Source organism: Mastigoproctus giganteus, chromosome 10 (assembly GCF_048544385.1).
Source record: "Mastigoproctus giganteus isolate SK-2022 chromosome 10, ASM4854438v1, whole genome shotgun sequence".
Taxonomy (NCBI): domain Eukaryota; kingdom Metazoa; phylum Arthropoda; class Arachnida; order Uropygi; family Thelyphonidae; genus Mastigoproctus; species Mastigoproctus giganteus.
In genome coordinates, this window is record NC_143584.1 from 167,244,535 (window position 1) to 167,262,330 (window position 17,796).

The following is a 17,796-nucleotide window of genomic DNA, read 5'->3' on the forward strand; positions in this document are numbered from 1 at the left end:
CAAAAGAACATATTAATGGATGACTGAACGGTGGTTTTTTTTCTTTTCATAGATTTCTTTGTAGCAAGCAAGCAAGCATATCATTCACTCCCCTGTTAACTTTTAAGAATCTTTCGCTATCAGGATCCATCTTCTCAAACCTCATCATTGCCGATGCAATTTCACAAAATGCCATTCCATCTCTCTCTCTCTGGTGATGAAGCGTCTCGGCTCCTCATTTGATTCATCTTGAGCTTCACCTGTATTTTCTTTTTTCACTATCTCTGCCTGAAAGTTAATACATTCTTCATTAGATAATTCCATCTCTTCTTCCTCTGTTAACTCCTTCCATGTCTTTGGCACCAACCTCCAACTGAAATAGCTCTGCAACCTTTACAATCTTATCTGTAACCTCTTCGTATGATTCGTTTTTTTCAAATCCTTAGAAGCCTTTTACATGTTGTGAGCATATTTTCTTCCACGTGCCATTTACACAACTTTTAGCAATTTCTGCCCAGGCCTTATTATTGTTTAAGATAGCAGGATAAATATAGTAAGATTTCCAAAAGTCTCTTAAAGTAAAATTTTTCTCATCATCTACCGCAGACAATGCCTCAGCAAATGATGTGCATAAATAGTATGCTTTTAAATTCGAAATAACACCCCGATCCGTAGGTTGGATGAGTGAGGTCATGATTGACGGTAGAAATATGACTCTCATGTTCGAATTGAAATCATCTAGATAAGTAGGATGTCCAAGAGCATTATCTAATAGAAGCAAAATCTTGAAAGGAACATCGTTGTCTTTACAATATTTTTCAACCTCGGAAATGAAGCAGCATTTAAACCAATCCTCAAAGAGAGATATTGTTATCCTATCCATGCTTTCTGGTTCAATCGGAAATGCACAGGTAGGTGGCTTTACTGATGCCCTTAAATGCACGAGGATTTCCAGAATGGTACACAAATAGTGGTTTTAATCTGTAAATCAGAATATCTTGTAATGGGGAATTTTAACTTTCCACATATTTCTAAATAGACCTACAAGGCTGGGACAATTCATATTGAACAATTAAACTTTACACCAGCTGGTATTCAAATAAACAAATTCCAATCCTGCAACTAAAACACTTTATTTACAATAAAAAAAAAAATAAAATAAAATACGAGCGTATAAAATGAAATTAAATGAAATAAAATAAAATATATAGTAGTCTAAAACTGATGTGATTTAATTTACAATAAAATACAAAAAATATAATATAAAAATATATAAAATATGATGATAAAAACAATAAAAACAGTTAATAAAATACCGTAACAACTGTAGCTTTCGGAGATAGCGATCTCCTTTCCCAACAGCATATTTCTGCTGTGCGGCACATCCTTAAATAGCAGATCCACGGCACTCGCCACATGGTTCCTCGGGAGTAAGGCCGGAATTTCCCATTTATGCACCGGAACCGGAAATGACTCGGGAGCGCGCTAGCTGAAACTGTTCATCTCGCCCAAGAACCATGGTTTCAAAGAGAGGATGTAAGAATACACTCTTGTCTCTATTAATGGAATTGTTAGCTGCCCCAATACAAACTCTCAAGCCATTCACGGTCCCAGAACCCCTGTGATTGATCCGTGATGACAGCATCCTCCGGGGAGATTTGATGTTGCTTCTCCCAGAAATGTTCTGCCATGGCAGACTTCCCATAGTTTGCAGAATTTATTGCATTCATATGCTCCCCCAGACGGTTTTCAGTCGTCGCCCCGTCTCACCTACATAACACACCCCACAATCTGGGCATTTAATTTCGTATATCACCCCACTGTTGGCTTCTTTCGTTATGGGGTCTTTGACACAAGATATCACTGTGTACAACCTTCATCCCGGGAGTTGCACACAGCGTATCTTCTGGCACCCCGAATTATTCATGCAATGTGGTCTGAAAGGCTCAGATAGTAGGGAATGCATGCAGTGCTCACAGGGGAGAATGGCTCAGTACGCGTGGACTCCGCTCCTCTAATAATTCTGTCCAACACCCTCTGGGGGTAGCCGCATTTCTTGAGGTCTGCCGTGACACGAATAATTTCGTTGTCTCTGTCCTCGAAGGTGTTACAGTGGGACCACACTATCTACTAAAGCCTTGACAACACTACCCTTGTGTTGGCTGGCTTGTGCCGAGGTATAATGAGTATATTGACCTCGGCACATGGGCTTTCTAAACACCTTGGTCTTGAGCCTACAACCATCCCTAATAACCAACACATCAAGGAATGGTAGGGTTCCCTCTGCTTCCACCTCCAAAGTAAATTTAATAAAAGGGGGGGAGAAGCTATTAAGTACATCAAGTATCTGATCCTCCCTCCCCTTTTGTATAATGGTGAATGTGTCAGCAACAAATCTTTTCAATTTATGCATGGGAAATTCCATGCCCTCAAAAATTCTAACTTCCAACTCTTCCATAGCTAAGTTAGCCACTATGGCACTAATGGGGGAACCCATGGCTGTGCCATGGAACTGCTTATACATGACATCTTGGAAAACCATGGTGGTACTGGATAAACAGAACTCCACACCCTCACAAATATCATTAATACTAAGAGGAGACCTAGTACTTAACAAAACATCCTTTTCTAATGCCATTCTAACACACTGGACTCCGAATTTAATAGGGATACAAGTGAACAATGATGTAACATCGAAAGAAATCATAATCTTGTCTTCTCGTATAGTCTGTCCTTTTATAAAATCCACAAACTCTTTGCTATTCTTGATAACCAAGTTGGAAAGTCCTACTATGGGTGCGATCAACTTGGCTAGGTACCTTGATGGAGCATACATGGGACTATTTACAAATGATACAATTGGCCTGAGTAGTATACTCACTTTATGTATCTTGGGGAGCCCATAGAATCTGGGTAAGCAGCATCCAGCAGCATGTAATGACCAATATACCTCCTTGGATATCCATCCTGACTTGTGCCAATGCTGTATAAGATTATTCACTTGTCGCTCCACACTAACCAATGGATTTCTACGGACAACTTTGTACGTAGTGGTATCTTGCAATAATTCCAAAGCTTTATTAAAATATTGCTCCTTGTCTAAAATAACTGTGGCTCTACCCTTGTCCGCGGGTAAGACTATGATTTCAGCATCTTGTTTAAGTTCCCTTAACAGCTTCTCCCCTTTTATTAAATTTACTTTGGAGGTGGAAGCAGAGGGAACCCTACCATTCCTTGACATGTTGGTTATTAGGGATGGTTGTAGGCTCAAGACCAAGGTGTTTAGAAAGCCCATGTGCCGAGGTCAATATACTCATTATACCTCGGCACAAGCCAGCCAACACAAGGGTAGTGTTGTCAAGGGTTTAGTAGATAGGGTGTTGTCCCACTGTAGCACCTCCGAGGACAGAGACAACAAAATTCTTCATGTCACGGCAGACCTCGAGAAATGCGGCTACCCTCAGAGGGTGTTGGACAGAATTATTAGAGGAGCGGAGTCCACCCGATGCCCAGATCATGCACAGGGGTTCTGGGAATACCCAGAACCCCTGTGCATGATCTGGGCATCGGGTGGACCGGCTGCCCCAATACGTAAACTCTTGAGAGTTTACGTATTGGGGCAGCTAACAATTCCATTAATAGAGACAAGGGTGTACGCTTACATCCCCTCTTTGAAACCATGATTCTTGGGCGAGATGAACGGTTTCAGCTAGCGCGCTCCCGAGGCATTTCCGGTTCCGGTAGATAAATGGGAAATTCTGGCCTTACTCCCGAGGAACCATGTGACGAGTGCTGTGGATCTGCTATTTAAGGATGTGCCGCACAGCAGAAATATGCTGTTGAGAAAGGAGATCGCTATCTCCGAAAGCTACAGTTGTTACGGTATTTTATTAACTGTTTTTATCGCTTTTATCATCATATTTTATATATTTTTATTTTATATTTTTTGTATTTTATTGTAAATTAAATCACATCAGTTTTAGACTACTATATATTTTATTTTATTTCATTTAATTTTATACGCTTGTATTTTATTTTATTTTATTGTAAATAAAGTGTTTCAGTTGCAGGATTGGAATTTGTTTATTTGAATACTGGCTGGTGTAAAGTTTAATTGTTCAATATTTCCACATATTGACTGGATCTTGTCAATTAGTCATTTGCACGATGGCAAGACTTGTCGATTTATTGGAGGATTGTTTTCAACGGCAACAAGTTCGAGGGGCAACCAGAGGGAATAATACTCTTGACCTGATTACCAGCAGTGATTATTCATGCATTAAGAATTTGCAGATAAAGGAACCACTAGATGACGGTGATCACAGTGTACTGATGTGGGATTTACTTAAAGGCGTAACTACAATCAAGGGTAAAGGGAATGGTTTTTGCTTCTGTAAAGGTGACTGCAGTGGTGTCAGACAGATTTCAAATTCTATAGAGTGGGATCAACTGATGATGTTACCAATGGTGAAGTCTAAATGGGAAGCCTTCAGGGACTTAATCTTGGAAGCTACTAGGTTTTTCATACCTACTAAGAAATACTGTTCAAGGTTCAGGTCTAAATGGATGTCAGATGAATTAATGAAGCTCATGGCAGAGAAGAAAAATGCATGGGATGCATATAAATTATCAGGTGACACAGAAGCCTACAGCAGATATAAGCTAGTCTGTAATCATAAAGCAGACTACAAGAAATCTTTGGCAAAGGATGCAAAGAAAAACAGCAAAGAGTTTTTTATTTATGTAAACTATAGAAGGAAGGGGATGAATCAGATAGTTCGACTATTGATGATCCTGCTCAAGTAGCTGATAAACTGAATGAGTATTTCAAGGAGTTTATCAAACTCTACCACAGAGCTAGGTGATTTTGTGATAACAGAGAAAAGTGGAGGAGAAATTGTTGAAGTTAAACATAAAAAGGCACCCTGGGGTGGATGGAATCTATCCAGTTGTAATGAAGGAGGCAGAGAGAGAAATTAGCAAACCTTAGCCATAATTATGAGAGCATCCTTAGATTCAGGGGAGGTCCCCATGGACTGGAGATGTATTAATATATCAGCAATTCACAAAGGGGGATTCAAAAGGTGACACATATAATTATAGGCCTGTTAGTTTAACTTGTGTTCCAGATAAAATGGAGTCACTGGTTAAAGAGGTGATACAGGATCACCTAGACAAGACTGCAGTAATAGTTCAGACACAGCATGGGTTTGTTAAGGGGGAAGTCTTGTCTGACCAATTTGATTGGATACTACGGTGTGGTCATAAAGTAACTGGATGCAAAAAATAATTTTGATATCATATACTTGGATTTCAGGAAAGATTTTTATACAAAATATTTTTATTGCCTACATATGAGGAACTCATTCCTGAAGTTATGCTGTGTATTTTTGAGACACCCCATATATTTTTAATCTTCTAATATTAGTTCATTTAACTCCCATCCCTTGTGGTGGAGGTTGATAGCCTAAATAAGTTTAAGGCTCGGCTGGACAGGTATTTTGAACGAACAGAGGGGTGAAGTGGGTTTTTTTTTTTTTTTTGGCTGATGCTGCATAAGCTTGCTTTCTTGCATCAAATGCCTCTACTAATGCTAATGCTAACAACAAAAAAAAAGCAATGTATTAAATGCTAGTTGCATTGCTGCAGCAGACAGCTATGGTGATTCTCTTTTGATTTTTTGCATCCTGGAGGGGTAGACTCCAATTTTTTGCCATCATTATTGTAACATCTTATAATTTAAATCTGTTTCATCCATATTGCGAGGTGTTTTCCAATCAATCAATTTTTCTCTGTTAATAAATGACTTTATATCATCTGTAAACTTTTGAGCAGCAGGCTGATCAGCAGATAATCTCACCTCTAATACTCAATGATTTTCAACTCTGTAACATCCAAACCATCCATCACTCAATATAAAAAACTTTCTGCACCATCAATATTTTGATGGAAAACAAAGACCTTTTCTTTGATGCTGCTTTTATGGATTCACTGGAATGGAGCTATCTTCTCTTTCTTTATAAATCATAGCCATAATGAAAATTGCCAACCTCTATCTTCTCTCTCTTTATAAACCATAGCCATAATGAAAATTGCCAACTATCTCTAATTTTGGTGTTTTCTTTAAAGAGAAACAAGAATTAAATGGTGATTTCCCTTGGAAATCAAACTGAGTCCTTTCCCTTGGAAACAAACTGAGTTTTTTTTCCCCAATCTTTTACAGTTGTCTCGCCCACATCTAATTGAACAGAAATTTTTTTCAGACACACCTTTATCAAGCATCCAATTTAGATTTCAAAGAAACAATGATTCTTTCTTTCTTTTCTTGTCCATATTTCCTTTTATTTATGTAATATTTAATTTAATTAAATACTGTAATTACAATAACAATTTTTTTTTTTTTTTTTTTCCTGAAGTATTAGAACCTATGGTACTTAGTACCATGCATGGGTTTCTTAAAGGTTGAGAAGATGAAAGAAGATACTTGTTGACAAACTTGAATTTCTGTAGATAGAAATTTTCAGGAAATACATATGAAGGAATGTTGTTCCAGAAAATGGAAGTTGAATGAATGAAAAAAAGAAGAAAGCTGGTTCTGTGAGTTTGAAATTGGTAAAGGATGTTGACGGGATGTGACCCGTGTTCGGACTGCTTTGGAAGAGAGAACAGGAATTATAGAAGCCAATTAAGAAGAACAGTGCCCATGGAAGTATCTATAGAAAAGGCATGCAGCAGAGACAGAACATCTATGAGACAGAGAGTGGAGGGATTATGTTAGAGATGAGTCATTAATTAATCTAACTGCCCTCTTTTGAATGGAATTTAGCCTGAGAGAATGTTTGGGACACCACCCCAGATGTGGGAACAATATTCCATGATAGGATGGATTTGAGATTGGTACAGTGAGCAACTGTTTGGAAGAAAAGTAATGCAGAGAGCAAAAGAGAAAACCCAGTTTTTTAGATATGAAGGAAGCAATATTTGTAATTTGCTTATGTCAAGAAAGATTAGAAGTCAGGGTAATCCCCGAAATTTTTTCAGGGTAAATCCCTGAAAAGATTTGAAACTGAGTTTTAGAAGGATTCAAATCAATTAAGTTATCTTTTCCCCACTGAAGAATTACCAGGAGATCAGCATTTAAGAAATTGGTAGTGGATATTTAAGAAGTTGAAGCTGTTTGTGCAGGGCAAGGTTTCGCAAACTGGAAGTTGAAATGCATTGTGGTATCATCACAAAACTATGGATAGGATTTCTGATCAATGAAAGATCATTAATAAACAAGAGGAAAAGGGTGGAAGAAAGAACTGAACCTTGGAAAAAACCAGCATTAGTGGAAAAGTTAGAAGACAGAGAGCCATCTACCATTGCCCGCAGTGAGTGGTCAGAGGGAAAACTGTATACCCAATTACAAAAACAGTTAGCAAACCATAAGATGGAAGCTTATTTAGAAGACCTTTATGTCAAGCACAATCCTTTGAAACATCAAGAACAACTGCTTGAGTTTCACCAAACTTTTCCATTGATTTTGTCCATAGATAGGAGCCAGAATCAGCCAGAATATCTCCAGTGGATCGACCCTGAAGGAATCCATACTGGCGATCGTTGATCACATGGAAAGTATCTAGATAGTTTAAGAGTTGGCAGTTAATTAATTTCTCCATTATTTTAGAAAAAGTAGAAGCATGTGTAATGGATTTGCGAACCTTTTTTAGGAACTGGCTGGATATGAGCAAATTTCTACACAGAAGGGAAAACAACTGTGGAATAAGAAAGTGAAAAAATTGACACACAACAGGAGTAAGTTCAGGAGCAAGGTTTTGAGAACAAATGGAGAAATAACATCAGGAGCTAGAGCTTTCATAGCATCAAGATTATTCTAAATCCTACTGATGTCCTTTTGACAGAAGGCCATAGGGGGCATTGAATAGTGTACAGGGAATGGTGGGGGGGGGTTACCAAGATCATAAATACATGTGTTAGAAGAAAAGTAGGATGTTAGCAGGTCAGCTTTATCTTTGGCTGAAGTGGCAATAGAACCATCTAGTTTTGACATGGATGAGAACAGGGATGGGCAAAAATTGTGACTAATAGCTTTGGCAAGAGATCAGAATGCATGACTACCATCTGCACAAGAAACATGTTTTCTGCTATTAGCTTGTTCGAAATCTAGTTTAGACTGATTAATAACTGCTTTACAATTCTTGCTAGCTTTGGTGTAGTCAGAAAATGAAGCTGGAGATTTGGATACAAGCCAATTGTGTTATGCAACGTTCTTATCATGAATAACTTTAGTACATTTGTTGGAAAAGTATAGTTCAGATAAATCATGAAATTTTAAGGTGGAGTGTGGAATAAAGCATTTCATCGGTACAAAAATAATTTCACTTGTAAGATATGATCAGCATTTGCTTGGATCACATGATCTGAGCAAACACTGACATCGGAAGATTTGAAACAGTAATTCGACCAAAGAAAGGAAGAAACGAAATCTCGCAGATCAAAAAATTTTAAATCTTGTAATGGCAAACAATGCAAGGTTGAGAATGGCCACTTGGGAAAGGCTCCATTGTAGAAGAGACAATCACCAAGTTGTGATCTGAGGTGTTTAGAGGGCCACTCACCTCAACCACGTATCTAGAAGGGTTGTTTGTGAGAAAAAGATCAAATGTATTGGCTCTGTGGTTAGGATTGTCTGGTATTCTGGTAGGTAAATGAACAACCTGTATAAGGTTATCAGTAATTTGAAAAAGCCTCAGCATTTCGACCAGCTGGATCCTTGTGACTATAAAATTGGAAGCCAGCTGATGTGAATATTAAAATCACCAAGGAAAATTACTTCATTGTTATGAAAGATGGATTGGAGAAAGTGATTAATGGAGTTGGAAAAACGATAGAGGCAACAGACGAATTTGACAGAATGTGGTAGAGAGATTTGAAGCCAGAGAAGATCGAAACGAGGAGATTCCAAATTACTGTCTCTGACATTGAATATCAGAGCGAAAATATGCACAAGTACCACCTTTGAAGTGAAAGGAATCATAGAGCGAATAATTTGGACAACTAAGGTGAGAAGTGGCTGAATCAATCAATAATTGGGATTCTGTCAGAAACGGTAAGTGAGGGTTGGCAGACTATAAGTGGAAATGGATATCACTGAGATTTAGAACTGAGACCATGAATATTTGTGAAATGAAAGGGGAAGTGTTTGGGAGATTTAGTTCTTTTCGCAAATAAGTTTGTTCTATGAAATTGACAATTCATGATGTATTCAGTAGTTAGAAAAGGTGGCCAGGACATGCTGTATGAATTTACTGTTCTCTTGTGATCTCTCAGGACACATGCAATTTAACAGTTAGGTGTGGTGTACTAAGTTAGCCGCAAGCACTGGACCAATGCCCACAACCAGTTAATCTGGCAAATCAGTTAAGAGGAAGTCTACTGTATATAGCAAACAATGTTTTATTCAAAAAATGTTTAACATAGTAAAATGAGGTGGAATCACATTTTACAAGATGAACATATTCGTCTGGTTTCTGGAGTTAACTTAATTTTGAAAATTTATTTCAATCACGGTTCCATTTATATCTGGTCTATGTGAATTCAAAAACTGTACTGCAGGTTACATCCAGTGAAATGAAATGGAATGAAAACACCTAAAGTGATAAAATAAATAATAAGACTAAAATAACAAGTCTATGCTATAACATGAATATGAGAATTTTCTATATAAAAATTTTCAGAGAAAGTTTACTGTTGTCTGCCTTCAACCAGACACATCAGACAACTGCAACAGTAAAAGCTGCAGTACAACAAACTACTAAAATTCATAAGAATACTGTCAGCAAAGGTCGATATTAGCTGGACAGAGGTCCAGCTAATATCGACCAGCTAAAATCTTGAACCAACAACCCTATTTGCATGATATATTTCTACAGAAGTACAGTAGACTTTCAGAATAAAGGCATCTTCGGAGATTCAAGGCGCCATTATTTCGATTTTTCGATATTAAAAAAAAAAGCTTTATTTTTAATATATTTAATGCGGAAATAATGAGGCTAAATAAGATATAGAGAAAATTAAGAATGCAATAGAGAAAATTAAGACTGCATATAAAAAACAAACATGTTGAAGATCCAATGTTATATTCATCCAATAATACACTCCTACTTACGGCCGTTCTATTTTCTATTATAATATCAAGTTTGTCACTAAGCTTTAATGTTATTTTTCTTTTCTTCTCTGTAAGAAGTTTATTAACTTTAGGAACCATAGTATAGGTTTTTAATTTAAAATAAATGTAAAACAGCAGTATAATTCGTGATATCAGTACAGAATTCACTTCCACAATGGCGAATTCAAACAAATAAAGTAATCACGTGACTTTCCGTTTTCTTTTTCCAGCACTGCAATTCCAGTGCTGTATGTAAACGTCCAATCTCAATGTTCCATTATTTGGGGTGCCGTTATTTGACGGTCTACTGTATGTCATACATTGGGTAAGAAAATCCTCATATTATTCAGAAAACCTTTTGATGCATGAAAGTTTTTCACAAAATTTTCAAAAGTTTAGTGTAAAAGCTGATTTTAAGGATAGAAACAATTTCCTTTCCTGCTAGATTAGACCATCTGATCATTTAGCTGTCCTTGATTTCTTTTTGTAGGCTAGTATAAAGCTGTATATTAAAGAAAATAAAACAATTTAGAAGATCTAAAAGAAAAAAAATCTGGACATCTAATCAGTGGAAATTGCAATAATGAACACTAGGGGGCTCCGTCCCCTGCTTGCTTTGCTCGTCAACCCCCACGCAAGCTTTTCTACGTAACATGTAGAGGTATGACGGAGTAAGTCAAATGTTTTCTATGTAAAAGACTGATCAAATAAAGTGTACCATATTACAAGTACGAATCCCAGGCCATACTAGAGACACCCAACCCACTTTTGAACCTGTTGAAACGCACTGTTCACTCTCTAATCGAAAATAGGAAGTGTAAGTAAAAACTATAAAAAGTAAAATTATGTGAATGTTGAGTGAATGAAAGTTATTATTAATTGCATGTTCTATCTTAGTCTCTTCACCAGACAGACTGATGGCTATGCAGGCCCTCAGGGGCCTCACGATTATCCAAGCTGATACCATGCTGTAGCTTTTCCTAGCTGGCATGGTGTGGGATGCTAACATTGTCTATTAGGGTAATCCCCAGGCCAGTGTGGGACAGAGCTACAAAAAGCATGCTCCACCATAGGAATCTCTTTCCCTATGTTCTTTTATTCTTACCACCTGGGGTGGTTGAGTCTCCCCCCAATCCCTTTCCCCCACTCTGTGTGGCTCCTACCCCCTTCTGCCTGGTGGCTCACCACTCCACCCACTTTCAACCCCCACCCCTGGACCAGGATGGGCATCCTGTACCGGGGGTCCCGTTACTGCCTCCAATTTTAAATCAGGCAAGTGCCTCAACTATTGTCCCCTCTGTTCTCTACTACTTTTATCCCACACTCTTTCTATCTCCCCGTTATCTCCTTTCCAACATAAATTTTCTTTTCTTTTGGCTCTCCTTGGATGCCTAAGCTACCCCAGGGTTTCACCCCGCCAGAGCTTTCTTCTCTCCTAATGTGTGCTGGCACACCTCCCCGGGGCAGTGACGGAAACTAGGAGTTATAGTGCTCTCCACAGGCCCCCAGGCTAAGTGGCTAGAGGAACAACAGAACCAACACTAATACTTCACAAAACACACCCTGGCCTTATGCAGAGTACTGTATTCTACAGAGTAAAAAAGCGGAGTTGGGGGAGACCCTCAGCGCTGCCAGACAAAGAACACTATGTCACTATGATCGATATCTAATCAGGAAATGACCTATGTAATTATTTACCTGTGCATCTGTAGTGCATGGCATTCTCAAGGTTGAATAAATATCACTGTAATTATTTACCTGCATTTACATAGGTCACTTAGGAAAAGGCCTTTTGCTTCGGGTTCCCATAATGCATGAGGAATATTGTTCATCCAAAAGAGCAGGACTAAAATATTTATAAACTATACAAGTATTTTAAATATTTACAAAATACTAAACTATTTACAAATATACAATATTCATTAATATATAAAAGAAAGTTACAATGGAACATCAAATGTTAGACAGCGAAGCACATGCACGATGTTAGTGAAAATTATGGAGGCAGTTGTCAATAATTAATTGCATTTGTAGTGACGTAATTGCCTCGCTCTCTTCTCCCACTGGCTTGAATAAATATCACTAGGAGGAAAACTTTTTTAATGTATAGAGAGATATTTTGATGTAATACATTGTTCAGATCAGTAGTGCACATCTCGAAAAGGCTCATTTTCCAACTAGCCTGCATGCTTTTGTAAATTTAAGAAAGGGATGGACAGATATCTGGATGCACATGGTAGTGTTTTTTAAAGGCTGATGCTATATGAGCCTACGATTCTTAGATCATTTTGTCTTTTTAATACTGATTAATATAGAGATTGGCATATTTTGAGAGAGAGAGAGCACCCTGCATGAAATAAATTTTAATTAAATAACTTACTTTCCCTAAGCTCTGTGGCTAATATGTGTCTAGCAGCAATTAGCAATTCTTTTCTTAAGTGAGCTACTTCTTGAGGACAGAGTTTCAATAAACCCAACATACCATTAGCTAACTGAGTTGAATGTGCATTTACAACGTCCTGAAATATAGAATAAAACTTATTTTAGCTGCTGCATTTTATTGCAAAAAATGTTTTAATTTGCTACATATAATACTAGCATCAGTATTGAACCAAAATAATACAAATATGGTAAGTATACAAAGGATTTATAGGCAGTAAAAAAAAAAAAAAAAAAAGATTTATGCATGCATATTATGTTCTAAAAAGAAATATGCATTAAAAGATCAAACTGTGTTTTAATAATTCTAAATATTTTTTCAAGAATATCAATAAATGTTAAAATTTCAATAATACATCTTAATATTTTTTAAGTTATCAGAAGTAAAGATGTGTTTTTTGTCAGGGGGAATTAGTTTTATTTATTTTTATTATTTTTTTAAGCAGAGTAAAGTCTTTTGGCATCATCAGATCTGCCTGGACATTATCTGTAGAATGACATCATTCTGATATTTGCTGACTGACATTATTTTCTGCAAACCTGGACTGTTGGAAAAGATCTTCTCTATCTTTTCTTTCAGTGCAGTTCCACATTTGGAACTAAACTGAAAGAAAATATAGTGCTCATGCACAGATTATTAGTGCCACAAGGCGTTTTAAGTGGATACTTGCAACACTTGAGCTCACCGCAATAGCAACAGGAGGTGGCTACAAAATTATTACAGTAGTACAAAACATTATGATATTAGGGTCCCCCGTAAAATGATTACCTCTACCCACATATTTATTTGTCTGTAAATTGCTTGTGTTCTCTGGTTGATTTGCCTGTTTTGCTGGATGAAAAAAAACCCGTTTCTGCAGGAAAAACCTTGCTATCTACGCCTGGGACTGACTAACTCAGCCACAGAGTGAAAAAAGCCCACTAAAGTTCTTTGTGTCATCGACAGGATTTGAACCCGGGCCTTTTCCACTCTGTGTGGGGAGGAAGGTGACAATAGCACTCTGCTACCCGTGCAGACATTACAGTAATACAGTATGTACTACAGTTAATTTTATGCAGTTATGATTTGATACTGCATCATTACTTTTGTTTACATTTCTCTCGACAGCGAATAGTGCCATGTATGGTCTGTAAGTGTTTGTCTGCGTAGGTTTTGATAAATTTTAACTTTTTATAATAGCCTAATCGTAGGCTACCCGTTTTTAAAACAGGATACAATTATTAGGTTGCTAATTCATCTCATACTATTTACTTAATACGATTTTTTATACTTTTTGCTTTTTTCTTCTCTCGAGTTTATGCATACATCGCCTCATGTGCAAACATCAAAAATTAGGCTTTTACATACAAAGATATATATCTTTGAATATATATATATATAGACTATATAGGCTACGCTGTTCATCTGAGAGTTTTTTCAAATTGTTGCAAATCTCCAAACAATTTCCCAATATATTTATTGAAAAAAATCCACGTATAAGTGGACCCGTGCAGTTCAAACCCGTGTTGTCCAAGGGTCAACTGTGTGTGTGTGTGTGTGTGTGTGTGTGTGTGTGTGTGTGTGTGTGTGTGTGTGTGTGTGTGTTAAATGTAATTTAAGATCAAAGTTACAGTTGATGGAAAATAAAAAATAAAAAACAAAATATGGGTAAGCAAGGTATGACAAATGCATCAAAATGTGAAAAGCGGCAGTAAAGGATGCAAAAGTATATAATATGTAAGAATAGATAAGACAAAGTTTGCATAGATGGAGGTGAAAATTACACAAAGCACCAAGGACTAGAAGGGTAAGGATAGTAGAAAAAAGAAGTAATGCAGATTTGAAAAAGGCAAAAGAATGTTAATATCCTAAAATTTATGATGAATTAAGAAAATTATGGGAAATTTTGGAGGTGAAGGAACTGTAAAGTAAAATTATCAATATCAAATGATTAAACAAAATAAAGTAAAATAAAATAAAGGTGGTATAGCTGTCTCAGAAATGGGTGGCCAAATTTAGTTATAGGTCGAATACAGGGAAGGCAAAAATGGAAAGTCTGATGTCAGCGGAAGTAAATATTGATACATGGTTAGGTATTTCATCAGGGGACTACACCTAACTATGTATCAGGAACTGCATTTCTATAATTGTCCATAAATTCTGTTTTTTTCTACTGTGGGATCAACTGATGATGTTACCAATGTTGAATTCTAAATGGAAAGCCTTCAGGGACTTAATCTTGGGGGATACTAGGCTTTTCATTCCAACTAAGAAATACTGTTCAAGGTTCAGGCCTAAATAGATGTCAGATGAATTAATGAGGCTCATGGCAGAGAAGAAAAATGTATGGGATGCATATAAATTATCAAGTGACAGAAGCCTATGACAGATATAAGCTTGTCTGTAATCAAGTCACAAAGGAGATTATGAAGGTGAAGGCAGATTATGAGAAATCTTTCCCAAAGGATGCAAAGAAAAACAGCAAAGAGTTCTTTACTTATGTAAACTCTAGAAGGAAAGGGATTAATCAGAAAGTTATTAAAACTTACTGAGCTAGCTGGGGTTGCAAAGCCTAACCTTATGGTAAAGGCTCTGGCTTTGTAAAAGTTAGTATAAAAAAAGGAGATGAATACCAAATGCTTGTACTGCAGGGAAAAAGCAGGCAAAAAATGTAAGTCAAAACAGGCCTAAAAAGAACCAAAACCGAAAGTATAATAAGAAAGGGAACAACACTTGGGGTTTTCAAGTAGTACATAGCAGAAGGAAGACGGCGGGAAAATAAAGTGCACACATATAGTAGAGTAGATGAATGTATCTAAAGCAAAACTATATTAGTGACTTAGCTACAGGGTAAAGTAATTTAAAGCAGCATAACGGACTTGATAGATAGCTGTCAAGATGTGGAAATAAATATGGAAATAGTGACCTCTATAGTCATATTTTGAACAAATAAGAGTGTAGAGATACCTAAGAGTAGCGTTAGAAAAGGGCGAGTATATTTATAACATAGAAATGTGGTTGGAATAAAAGGACTTTACCGATATAAAGTCACAAGATATATAAAAAATAAAACAGTTCATAGTAAATAAAAAGTATTGAACATGGCCGTAATAAAATGAAGAAAAAGTTGACCAAATGATATGGCTACTATATACTAAGCAAAAAGGATGTTGTATAATCCTGGTATATAAATCGAATTATACCATTTAGGGGGGGTATAGCTTACACATAAATTTTTTTTTTTAATATCCACTCAATGGGTAATTACATATGTAAGCATAAATAGCAGGAAATATGTAAAGAACAACATAAAATCATAAGGTGGAGAGACCAGATTAAGACTTCAAGAGTTATAGCCTGTAGTCCACACTCCACGCCACACAGGTTTAAGTGTTTGTTATTTCACCAATTTCCAGTTCTTGACATACCTGCACACCATGCTGCTAAAAGAATATTTAAGAACCTCAATGTTGTTTACTTTTAAAAAATTGTGCACATTTTCAGAACGATGGAGTGAAGCCTGATGAAAACGAATATGATTCAGTCTGTGTGAACATTTTTTCTGAAGTGATGAGAGGAACGTTTTCTTCAGAACTTCTTCACATGAGTTTCCTGTCATTGTAGTGCCCTTGGGTACAAAACATGTACGGATTATTCCATCAATATCCCAGAAAACAACAACCATCGTTTTCTCTGCACTTGCAGGAACACAGAACTTTTTGGGTGGTGGTGTATCAGTGTTCTTCCATTAGGCAAACTATTGTTTAATTTCTGGATTGATAAGTGGAACCCATATCTCACCCATCATGACAATTGAGGAAAAGAAAGATCCATTCACTGTAGCATCACACAAGTCAGCATGATTGTCTTTTTGTTCCTGGGAAAGCTGAATTGGAACCCAATGAGCTGATTCCTTGCTCATTCTGAGATTTCCATGGAGTATGGTAGGCACAGATCCAACATAAATGCTGTAGCTGTTGCAATATCATCCTCATGTCAACCAAAACCATTTCCTCAATCCAGCAGATGTTTGCCTCAGAATGACTGATTCAACATCTTGGTTCACGTGCTTTGTCCTCACAGGATCCTTCACGAAACTTACATACTCAGCTATGAACATTTTTCACATCCATAAAGCCTGCAGGACAGACCTTTGACATTTCCTGATAGATTTCAATTGGACTTTTCCCAGTGAGATGCAAAAATCGGATAATAACATCTTGTTCTTGATGAGTTAAGGATGTCATTTTAAGTATTATAAACATAGTATACCGTTTAGGGCACTGCAATCAATGTAACATACTGCATTATGCTGCCATCTGAAAATATTCATAACTAATTGGCACTTAGACTAAAAGCAGTTCGACACGCATACTTTTATTATTTTGTGAAAAATAAATTTTAAAGAAATAAAATAAATAAATTTTAAAGTAAATAATTTTACTTTATCCAGTCCAGTGTTGGATTGGAGAAACTAAAGGTATTCTTGGTTTAGTACCTCCATAGGATGGCCTAACCAGAGTCAAAAGTATTCCCTGGTTTAGTACCTCATAGAGATATATATATATATATATATATATATATATATTTTTTTATGGAGATGCTACTCCTTGTCTCTTCCCGAACATCCCTTGCCAACTCCCCAACCAAGAGTACCACTTAGATTTAGTAGTACAGGCATACCTCGAATAACGAATAGGATGCGTTCCACGAAATTACTTCGTTAAGCAAAACTTCGTTTTCAGAGGTAAAAATACTATGGCCAGAATAGGGATACGTTCCGACATAAAGAAAATGAAAAGCTTTTTTTCGAACAAAGAAAAGTTTAATTAAATAAACAGTCAACTTACATACAAAGTGAAATCACATTTTAAAATATGAGTCTAAAGTTGATTGCTTATGCTTTTTTTTCTCTTTCATTTAACAATTGCCTATACGGAGTTATTGCATTTAACACTGATCGCTTAACAATAAAACTTCTTCCTAAATCAGGATCATTTTCACTAAAAAAATTTAAAACGTTTTCAATGTCATTTAAGCACCTTTTTAAATCTTTGGTTGTTAACACTTTTTCCGCAGGAACTTCTTTAACTTCGTCTTCATTATCTTTGTCTTCGTTGCTAACAAGGTTTTCTAAATCTTCCACTGAAAAACCATCATCTTCTGCATTCAATAAATTTCTAACATCCTCTTCATCGACATTTTCGAAACCTATTGATTGAGCCAT

The 17,796-nt window shown here is 36.6% G+C and overlaps 1 protein-coding gene across 6 annotated transcripts in view; it reads right to left on the reverse strand.

Annotated features, from left to right (window-relative positions):
* The window catches only part of Nipped-A (Transcription-associated protein Nipped-A), a 1,216,281-nt gene that overhangs the window by 1,071,496 nt on the left and 126,989 nt on the right, over window positions 1-17,796 (reverse strand). For all 6 annotated transcript variants that reach the window (XM_090382460.1, XM_090382459.1, XM_090382462.1 and 3 more), the window contains one exon: window positions 12,531-12,669. In XM_090382460.1, coding sequence (XP_090238586.1) covers window positions 12,531-12,669 — 139 coding nt within the window. The remainder of the gene's footprint in view (window positions 1-12,530; window positions 12,670-17,796) is intronic.